At 43.8% G+C, this 11,571-nt stretch overlaps 2 protein-coding genes across 2 annotated transcripts in view; one reads left to right on the top strand and one right to left on the bottom strand.

Moving 5' to 3' along the window:
* Nucleotides 1-11,571, bottom strand: part of il15ra (interleukin 15 receptor subunit alpha) — a 231,206-nt gene that overhangs the window by 49,896 nt on the left and 169,739 nt on the right. The window lies entirely within an intron of this gene.
* On the top strand, nucleotides 703-10,357 carry ccdc3a (coiled-coil domain containing 3a; the record flags this gene model as incomplete). Its single annotated transcript, XM_084000015.1, has 3 exons — nucleotides 703-1,109; nucleotides 1,845-2,022; nucleotides 10,052-10,357. The coding sequence occupies 3 exons, from the start codon at nucleotides 703-705 to the stop codon at nucleotides 10,355-10,357; spliced, it is 891 nt and encodes a 296-aa protein (XP_083856141.1).

Raw genomic sequence — 11,571 nt, 5'->3', positions numbered from 1 at the left:
ACTGCTACAGTTAAACTACTGAGTTAAACTAGAGCGCAAACAGTAATACAAAAAACCTTTTTTATAAGAATTAGTTTTTTTCTTTTCCCAAACAGCCAAAAAAGTTGAGCAGGTATGAGTAAGTTGATTCCAAACTAAATCCTGATAGGAAAAATTAGAAGTGTTAGAAATTAGGCTGCGCATGTTTCAGTGCATGCCTCAAAAAATTGTTTTATTTTTTAAGTTGAACAGTTTCAAAATGAAGTTCTTCCATCTTTTCAGCAAAACAGCACCTGAATGTATGCAGCGAACAGCCAATTGAAATCCTCAGATCTCAGAGCGTCACATTAGTCCCTGAACGCAGCACCGGTGCACTCTGGAGAGGCTCCCCGCTCCCTGCGCCCACAGTGGAGAGGGAACCTGGGAGCAGAAGCAGGTTGAACTCACTCTTGTCGTCACTCATCTGTTCTCCTTCTTTGCTCTGACAGATGTTGGAACAGTGGAAACGTGTAAACCTCTTTAATAGTAACTAATGGACCAAACCTGTGGGTCAGTGTAGTGTGGATTTTTTTATTTGGTCAAAGCCAGCTGGTGTTTGGGTCAAACAGGCAGTCAGGTAGACATAAGTGAGATTGTGAAACCCAGTGAAGGGACTGATCATCTGGATAAAACATTGTCCGGTGCAGCATCAGCAGAGGTTGAAGTTGGACCTCGGTCTCCAGGATGTCCTCCTCCGCTCTCCTCCTCGCTGCGCTCTGCGTCTTTTTGCGTCCGGACGCGTTCACCGACGCCTGTCAGCTGCCGTCTGAGTGGCGGCCGCTGAGTGAGGGCTGCCGGGCGGAGCTGGCGGAGATCATCATCTATGCCCGGGTCCTGGCGATCCACCGGGAGCCGATGGGCGTCGGGGCGGGCAGCCTGTACAACTCACTGCCTCTCGGGTTCGGATATGGGTACGAGGGCGCGGAGGAAGGGCTGCTGTACTCGGCGGAGGTGGAGCTGCTGTGCGACCAGGCTTGGGGCAGCATGCTGGAGGTTCCCTCCGGATCCAGGCTCAACCTGACCGGGCTGGGTTACCTGTCCTGCCAGTCCCACACCGTGATGGAGAACTACTCCTACTTCTTCTTCCTCAGGTGAGCTGCAAGGTCTGGACGTAACAGCTCCATCCGATGGGCTATTTAAACTCCAGAGAGAACTTAGATTACTTTTACTTTTACTATTTTTATTTTTATTTTTATTTTTTTGTCATTGTACAGTTCTACAATCTCGAGCATAATCAATCAGACAGACAACCAATAAAAGACAAAGAAGACAATAAAAGGGACAAATGAGACAAAATGCCAGCAGTTATAAAAATAGCAGCCATATAAAAATCATCAGCAGTTCGTGTGAAAACAGCAGCAGGGTAGGTGCTGCAGTGCAGAAAAGTGCAAAAAGTGCCTTTGTGTGTGTGAGTGCAGAGGCCACAGCTCTGGGGAAGAAGCCACTGTCCACTGTCTTACCTGTTGTGAACACTATAAAGCTTTGAGATTTTTTAAAATGCTGACTTTAATCTGTCAGAAGATTTTTCAAGACAAAATTGACTTTATTAAAGGTTTATTAAAGCCAGAGTTCATCAGAATTTTGGAAAAAAGAAAAAAAGATCGACATTCTTCTTATAGTGCTGACAACTATTTAAAAGTAAGTCTACACAACATGTTGTCGGACGTGTAACAACTCCAGTCCGTTGGAGCTGCAGAGTCAGGTATAAAATAAAGTCATAACAGTTCTCAGGCTGCATGTGCAAGTGAATCTTTTCCACATAGCACCACATCTGTAGGCCTATCTGGTGGTTATTCCTGTGCTCTTTCTGGTGGTGTCACCTGCAGGATGGATGAGAACTACAACATCCTCCCCCATGGCGTCAACTTTCAGGACGCCATCTTCCCTGACACCGGTGAGAACAGGCGCACGTTCTCCAGCCTCTTCCAGTTCTCCAACTGCACCCAGGGGAGCCAGCCCTTCCACACCTTCAGCCCCGAGTGGGACACGCAGGAGGACAGCAGGGTAGGCCCTCCACCACACACACACACACACACACACACACACACACACACACACACACACACACCTTTCTCCTTATTGTCATTTAAGAAGAAGAGGAACTGTTCTTCTACCATGCAGCATGATTGGATAGGTGGTTGTCATAGAAACACTTTTTGCTCCCTGAAAAGAAAACTGACAGGTTGGCCTGATTCCCACCCTCTTGTAGCCTACAACCTCATTACTTTGTTAGAGGAGTGACATCTCCTTCTTAAAGTCCTTTTTTTTTTACTATTTGCATAGGATGTAAACAAGCCCATTGCCATCTGGTTACCATGGAGATAACAGATTAATGCTCCCTGAACAGCAGGGTGCAGGGAGCTGGAGGCGGGAAGTTAGGAGGGAGGGGGGTTGAGGGGGCTAGTTAAAAAGTGAATGTGAGTTCAGTGTGTGTTGGAAGACATCAGAGCAAGGTTTTAATTTGTGTGTGTGTGTGTGTGTGTGTGTGTGTGTGTGTGTGTGTGTGTGTGTGCGCACACTTGTGTGGACGCCTAATCCTGAGTTGAGTTGTGACTTTGCTGACAGGAATGTGGTGAGGATCAGTAGAATCACTGTAACTACTGTGTAACTGCCCTCAGGCACAGTGCAAACCTAAACACACACACACACACACACACATTTATTGCCTCACTGTTGTGATTTCCAAAAAGGATAACAACAGGTATAAGAAGAACACACGCAATGCTCTTAAGAACTGATATGAGTTCATGTTTTCGGTCCAGCGTGATCACGTGATCGCTGTTTGGAGCAGAAGCAGCCAGAGAGCGGTCGAGGTCCAGCGGTCGACTCCTCAGGCAGACAGGATGCAGGCCGCCGAGGGGTCAGAGGACAAATAGCAGAGATCTACATCTCTGACAGGCCCGCAGTTTGAACGTGTGTCGGTGTTCAGTTTCGATCCAGACCAGCTGACCTGGAGCAGAGATAAGCCGTGAACCCTGTCAACGCAGATTTTATTACTACACCTCCTCTGGCTGATATGAGCAGGTTGAAACGTAAACAAGACGCAACAAGGTGGCTGGAGAGAAACTGACGAGGCTGCGCCTTCATGTTGAACAGATTTTGATTTGTTGGCCAGTTTCAAAACAATTTCCCCAAGTTGTTTTTAAAGGGGAACTATGCAAGTCCGGTCGCTTCTCCGCTGTTTTGCTAACCCTCCTTCCGGCCATGTGCATTTGTTATCAAAGAAGCGTAGAGAAAGCAACCCATGGAGCGGTGGATAACGTTATTTATCCTATACGATGTCATGATGTGTATATTTGAGTAGTTTTATGTTTAGTTTCTCTGATCTTACAAGCTTGATTTTCAGCCAGGAGACGCTAGGTGGAAGGCAGAGAGCCTCCATTCTCCCTGGAACAAGTTACGAGTCATTTATTTAACCATCACAATTACTCCAAAGCTGTTTTATGAAGGTGAAAATATAACATAGCTACGGTAAAGATCCTGCATACAGTAGTTCCTCTTAACATGGTCTTCTAATGTTGAATGTAGATGGATGTTATGAAGAGGTGCTTTAAAGTGAGCTGCTCCACATCTGCCATCTTGGCAGTGTCTGACTCCGCCCTTCCCACCAAACTTCCAGTTTTATGATTACACTCAGTTCTATGACCATTTGGGTGTGAATTTAGGTCAATGATGGTTTCAGTTGCTGCCTCTGTGCTGTTTGTTCCTACGTGTGAGAGGTTATAACACAAGGTCAAATGTGGCTCAGGCATTGCGCCTTAAACCTCCACCTTTCTTCTTTTGCAATGCATTCATTGCACTTGTTCACATTGTGACAATAATGAAAACACAATAAGCATAGTTAGCATCTTTTATCTATTTAGTTTGTTTACTATAGGCTTTAACCTGTAGTGACAGTGTTCACGGTTGTGCTAGTGGTGGTGACTCTGGCTCTCTGTTCTGACAAGTTTTTGGCTCATGATGACCTGAAAAAGTGACACAATTGCAAAATGGCGTGACTTGATATGTCTCTAAATACGGCTATATTGTTATACTTGGGACCGTCTTGAATGGTTAGAGAATTAATCTGGACATTCATGTTTTTCTTCATTAGTCTCAACTGACTGGGAGACTTTTGTTTTTGTCCAATGAATCTGTCGGATAATGTGAGACTTGTCTCCACAGTCTCCACTTGACCTGGACCTTAATCAAAAGTCTTTGTATGACTATTAACACCTTTTAAACATAACATTGACTTGTCATCACATTGAGTTGACATACAGAAATCTCCATGTGCTTCAGTAACATAACCTACAGCAGTGCAGTAACAGACCCTGATGCTGCATGTTGTTCCTGACTGACTCAACAGTTTCACTCAGTTTACATAGATGCTCATTGTTCCCAAAATGGATTTATGGTTTGTTTCACTGTCGACAGTCCAAACGGAAGAGTTAAAGGTGCAGGAGCTGCAGTGGAATGGGGGCTTTAGAGCCACAGGTCTCTTAGCAATGAGGTCAGAGGTCAGCAGGACGGGTAAAATTGCACTGCTCATTTAGGGGACAAGCAACTGCATGCACTGGCTGCAAGCTTCAGGGAAGAGACGTCAAACAGGTGTTTCTCTCTGCGAATTTATGGTGGCACAACCTCCCCTCTCTCGCTCTCTCTATCTATCTCTGTTTGGTTTGGACTGTGAATTCAATAAGAAAAACAAGATCCTATTTCTAACTTTACCATCTTGAACTCTTGAGTCTTGGAGTTCTTTGGGGATTGGAAATATCCTTCAGCTGGACTTTAAAAAAAATGGAAGAACATTCTAGTGGAGCTGGGAGGTGATTTGCTTTTGGTTTCAGCCTCGTGGGAACCAGATGCCCCTCCAGAAGGACAGACAAGAGACTTCCTCCACTTTTCTGCCAAAACCCTCAATTAGCTTTTGTTCAGAGCCTCCTCCTATCAGCAGCCTGCTGAGCAGTCTTAACTCTGAGCCCGAGGTGGAGGCTCCTGGAAGTGCACTCTTCATTTCCTTAATACAGATTTCCCTTAAACTGGGAACCCTCATGTGTTTGCAAATGTCTTTGTCAGAGAGGTCACAGTAAGATAGAGGTGCATGTGTGTGATCTTTGCTCTTCTGTCTTTCTCTGTCCATCTTTTGCTGTTTTTTTATATCACTTTGGTCTCTCACTCTTTTTTAAACACACTTAGGAGTAGAGGAGAAATCTTGGCTTGTCTCTTTGACGTCAGTAAGACAGTGCTTGTTTGAGGGGGGTGGGAGTGGGGGGGACTCATGCTGAGCCTCTATATAAAGACAGAATGAAATCTTAAGCTTGGATAAATAAATGAGCTGTCAGGTCAGACTGGACACACATACACAAACACAAACACACACTTTCTCCTTGTTCTTTTGCTCTCAGTCAAACTGTGGTCTAATGAAATCAGATGCAGGTGCTGCTGACGTCTGGGTGAAACACACTGTGCCAAAGCCTCCGTCAGTGGCGTGACACTGGACAAACATCCAGAGTTTGTCTTGTTGTAAATTGTCAGAGTTATTGTCTCATGTCAGTACAACTGAATATCAATCTTTCCCTGAGGGCTCAAAGCATGGCAACTTACGAAAACACATGTAAACAGAAAAAAAACACAAATAACCGAAGAAAATATGATAGAATAGAATAGACTCCTTTAATTTGTCATTGCACACAAGATACAAGAACATTTTGGTGCATCTCAAAACAACACAACATACATACGTACAGTACAAATCTACAAATACTCACAATACTGTGGCAATAATGCGTTTTCAGGTTGTGCTAAAAAGTGATGAACCAGGCTGGGACACACTTGTTCACTGTGCCTTTTAAAGTTAAAGATATTTAAGATAAAGAATGGTAAGTGCATTACACTGGTGTGAAAACCAGTTTGAGACTCAACCAGAGCAGTAAAGTCTCTGATCGTAGAGCCGGTGAGACAATGAGATGAACAATGCTTAATCTGGTGTTTATCATCTGTATATTCAAGCATCTTATGCACAGTCTTTAAAGGAATAGTTCACCAAAAAATGAAATTATCATGCTCATGCTGATGAATACTCCGGAGTAGTTTTTTATTCCTTAAAGGGATAGTTCAACATTTTGGCAAATTGGCCCATTGCCATAATTGCTATAGTCATAGCAGTAGGTTCGTTACCTTTAATTGTAGGTGTAAGCTATTTTTAGTACAGCGGAGCGCAGCAGCAGGCTGCTCAGAGCTACGCTATGGAGGCTAAGGGAATTTCTTGGTTTCCCTCATCAAACTCATCAAATACAAAATCCCAAAACTCCACAGCGCTTTTGTAGACAAGTTGTGAGCTGCACAACCACCACGCTATGAGATAATGACGGAACGATACGAAACGGAGCCGTTTTCAAGGTAAATTCATACAAAACCGCTGATGCGCGTTGCGTTCAGGGACAGTTTTTCAGCAAGCAGTCTCCGTATTTACCCTGTATTTACCTCGAAAACGGCTCCGTTTCGTATCGTTCCGTCATTATCTCATAGCGTGGTGGTTGTGCAGGTCACAACTTGTCTACAAAAGCGCTGTGGAGTTTTGGGATGTTGAATTTGATGAGTTTAATGAGGGAAACCAAGAAATTCCATTAGCCTCCATAGCGTAGCTCTGAGCAGCCAGCTGCTGCGCTCCGCCGTACTGAAAATCGCTTACACCTACAATTAAAGGTAATGAACCTACTGCTATGACTATAGCGATTATGGCAATGGGCCAATTTGCCAAAATGTTGAACTATCCCTTTAAAGTGCAGATTTTTGTGTAGTTTTATGGACCTTTTTGTGTCGGGCGCTATTGACTCTCATATAAGGATTTCGTTGGACTACAAACTGGCCTCCCGGGTCTCCAGATGCACTTTGAGGAATAAAAAACTACTCAGGAGTATTCATCAGCATGAGGGTGAGTCAATAATGACTGAATTTCATTTTTTGGTGAACTACTCCTTTAATGTTAATAATATTGTTCATTGCATCTTTAAATTCTCCTCAGGATGTTGAATATTTGATGACCACTCCCTGTTAATTCTAACTTCTTGCGGTGTCTTCAGACAAAGACAGCACTGTTCCCTGTTGCTGCCCTAAAAACTTAACGTCCCTGAAATTGAGGACACTGTGTAAATGCCAGATTGTCCTCTAAACACTGTTTATACAGATGATGCTAAACAGCAGGTAGGTAACACCCAGATGTTTTGACAGGTGGCGTGCGTTTGTATGTGCGTGTGTGTATGTTGCGGACATCCTACTGCGAGTCTTCCTCTGACGAAGAGTTCAAACTGTAAAAAAAAAAAAAAAAGGAAAAAAAAAAGCCTGATGTTATATAATCAGGATGTGACTTAGTCAAAGTGAAATAAGAGAGAAACACTCTGCAGTGGTTTATCTTCCCTTCTCCTCAACTCAGACTAATAACGTCTCTTTTATTTTTGCACATTTCAGGCTGCATATACAAGATGTCCATGTGTAGTGTGATTATAAAGCAGCTCTAGGTTCTATATCACACTGTGAAAGTGTCAAAGCCTCAGTCCACAGAGAAATACACACAGCCTGTATTCAGAAACTGAGCCTTAAAACCAGCTGTCAGGACTTCCTGGAACTTTGTGATGTCACAAAGCAGTCACCACCCTCAGCTATTAGGCCACACCCACCGGACCCGTTCTGTACACATAGGTATGAGGCGCCTCATTTACAAACACATAACATTTCTTTTGCTTTAACTGTTACAGATTAGCAGACCATGGCCTTCACATAATGCTGAATCCCTACTGATTTAGTGCTGTGATGGCTTCTATGTGTGTGTCCAGAGGGCAGTAATGTGAAGAACTGGTGTATTGGGTGTGCGGTCTTGTATTATTGTGTTTACAATAGGTGTGATGGTTTTTAAGCATTTAACTGAGTGAGATTAGGAGTGTGGAGGCCTATAACCTTTGAGGCAAAACTGGTTGTTTTTGTGAGGATGTTTCGGTTTTTGACTGTGAGCATATTGTAAAAGGATGTAATACATGACAACTGGTTGAACAAAGCAGAAGTATAGACGCCGTCCATACACAACAGAGCAGCATGATGACATATGTCAAAGAATAACATAGTGCATCAGCAAGAGCAACAAGGTTTCTCCTGGATTAGTCGGAGTGACTCAGGCTACAATAGATGAATTGATATTATACAACTAAAAAAAAAATCTAACCATACACAGGAACTCTGTCTCTCTGATGTGTTTAATTGTGATTAAAAATAAATAAAAAAAGAGAAAAAATAAAAGTCTGTTTATAAAAGTTGGACTTTGGAGAAAAGGACAGTTATTAGATACAGAACTTGGTCATGGAGCCAGTATCGGCAAATATCTGCTGTGACCTCCATCTGCTGCACGGACTGCGACAAGGAGTTGATCATGTTGTTCATTGTTGGACGGCTGCTCTGCAGTGTTTGTGTGAAGCTGTTGATGTTGGCAGGAAGCAGAACACGATGTTGTTCATGCAGATCCAGATCATCCCAAACACAATCAGTGGGTGATGTGGTGGAGAACACAGGTCACAGAGGATCTGGGATGGTTTAAGCTTCATGAGAGGAACATGAGAAGATAACTGGCAAACTCCAGCTGTGAACACTTTTAACAACTTTCTGACTCATTTACATTTTATGAGGATGCTTTGTCTGCTGTGTTTATAGAAAGACTTGATATTTTTATTTCAAGCTGTGAAAAGTGGGATTAAAAACAGGCATAGTTTCGCTCCGTGGCTAGAGTCCTTGCAGCAGCAGCCCTGGTTCAATTCCACCAGTGGTACTTTGCTGCGTGTCATTCCCCCTTTCTCTGTCTCCCCCTTTCCTGTCTCTCTATAGCTGCCTTATCAATTAAAGGCATAATACGAAAAAGAAAAAAAAAAGTTCAGTATTTCATCCTTTCAAAATAAAACTATGGCAGGTCCACAACTATAATACACAGTGCCTTCTTTGCAAAAGTATTCTCACCCCTTGAACTTTTCCACATTTTGTCACATTACAACCACTAACTTAAATGTATTTTATTGGGATTTAATGTGATAGACCAACATGAAGTAGCACATAATTGTGAAGTGGAAGGAGAATGATGCATGGAGCATCAGGTTGTGGGGAGGTTTTTCCTCAGCAGGAACAGGGAAGCTGCTCAGAGTTGATGGAAGATGGATGGGAGGGTGGACAACCACCCTAAACACACAGCCAGAGCTACAATGGACTGGTTTACATCAAAGCAGATCCATGTGTTAGAACGGATGGACACAGATGCTTTCCATCCAATCTGACTCAATTGGAGCTGTTTTGAAAAGAAGAATTGGCAGAAATTGCAAAGCTGGTGGAGACACACCCCAAAAGACTTGCAGCACATCAAATCCCAATAAAATACCTTTAAATGTGTGGTTGTAACGTGACAAAAAGTGGAAAAGTTCAAGGGGTATTAAGACTTTTGCAAGGAACTGTACCGTAGGCCTATATGATGCCACTTTCTCAGTCACTCAGCTGACCTGAGGTTGTTCACAGTAATACAGAGCGCTCCATAGGTGAACACAGTGGGAATACTGTAGTTCAGTGGTTGACTGTGATTGTTCCTGTGGTAAAATACAACTATAGGCTACACACACACATTCTACACACTGTGAGAACATCCTTTGAACCTGCTAGCTCACATGGCCTCTGCTCTAATGATAAGTCGCTGAGGTTGGGACCCCCGCAACATCAAAGTGTGTGACCCTGCATTGTTAGAGAGTGAGAAGGGTGACACACACACGGACACCACACACACACACACACTCCTGGTGTGTTTTGAAGGCTGTCTCTGTATCCTCCCTCCTTCCAAGTATGATAACAAGACAGAAACAGCAGCATTTTCTCAGAGAGGCTGCTGGGAAAACCACATTGCCAGTGCTTCCACGCTACACAACCAGCTGACAAGATGGCACCTGCTGCTTTACAACAGTTTGTTTAGCTTGTTAACAAAACAACACCCCCCATGTATGTTAACTCGCTGCATACTTTCTCTTCACTGCAGCTGCTGTGCTCCTCGGTCCAGGCAGCTCTGTTCGAGGAGGAGGAGCGAAGCCGCAGGCTGCAGGAGCGCCTGTCCGCCGCCGAGCGGAGGAACCGGCAGCTGAAGGAGCGCGTCCGCAAGGTGAAGCGCTCTCTGCGGAACGCCCGCAAGGCCACGCGCCGGGCCGAGCAGATGCTGAAGGACCTGCAGGAGAGGCTGAAGGCCACCGGGCGGAGAGAGGGACATCACTCGAACGCTATCACACAGGGGGAACCTCCACCCGGACGTTACTCCAGCACAGCAAAGAGCCAGAAAATGCAGCTTTAACCTACCTTAAAGGGATAGTTCAACATTTTGGCAAATTGGCCCATTGCCATAATCCCTATAGTTTTAGGAGTGGGTTTGTTACCTTTAATTGTCAGTGCAAGCTATTTTTAGAACGGCGGAGCAGAGCCGCGAGCTGCTCAGAGCTACGCTACAGAGGCCAATGGGATTTCTTTGTTTCCCTCATCAAAGTCATCAAATACACAATCCAACAACTCCAAAACGCTCTGGTGGACAAGTTGTGACACGCACATTCACCACGCTATGAGATAATAACGGAACGTTACGAGACAGAGTTGTTTTCGAGGCAAATGCAGAAACGCATCAGCGGTTTTGCATGAATTTACCTCGAAAACGACTCTGTCACATTCCATTATTATCACATAGCGTGGTGAATGTGCGTGTCACAACTTGTCCACAAGAGCGTTTTGAAGTTGTTGGATTCTGTATTTGATGAGTTTGATGAGGGAAACAAAGAAATCCCATTAGCCTCCGTAGCGTAGCTTGTAGCAGCTCGCGGCTCTGCTCCGCCGTTCTAAAAATAGCTTGCACCGACAATCAAAGGTAACGAACCTACTGCTATGACTATAGGGATTATGGCAATGGGCCAATTTGCCAAAATGTTGAACTATCCCTTTAACTATGTTAGTTAACCTGCCACCCACATGGACTGGTCATCGGCTGTGGTGAGACTGCTGGGCGGTCTCTGAGAAAGGGACAAACAGATATCAGTTGTCACATATGAGTAAACACACTTTCAATGTAATAATCTGCATAATTTGAATGTATGTAAAGTACTCTCTGTCTTTTATATCTCTGATGACAATAACACACCCGCATGTTTTTCTGATCATCTGACATGAGGGAAGTTTCCTGGGACAGATTCAAACATTACTGTCCTGGATGATTCCTCTGCAGGAGGAGCAGCTCTTCAGCTCCTTCAGGCCCTGATCACATCACACACTTTTTCTTTTTCCAACAATAATAGTAACAGCAACAGCAGGCACTTATTAATAAGAGTGTAAGGGGTGACACATTTTTCTGGTTACCTTTCACAACTGTCTCATTTTCCTAATCTAAACTAAGAAAGGTTTGTGAGAACGAAGAATTTATCAAATTTACATGACCCTATCTACAAATTTACCAGTACACCTTAAATTCTTTGATCATCTGTCATCAGCATCATCTTTTTTCTTTTTTTCTATATTTTTGGGCTT

This window comes from Trachurus trachurus (assembly GCF_905171665.1).
Source record: "Trachurus trachurus genome assembly, chromosome: 23".
Classification (NCBI taxonomy): Eukaryota; Metazoa; Chordata; class Actinopteri; order Carangiformes; family Carangidae; genus Trachurus; species Trachurus trachurus.
Note: the sequence above shows the minus strand (reverse complement) of the source record. Positions and strands in the feature narration are given on the sequence as shown.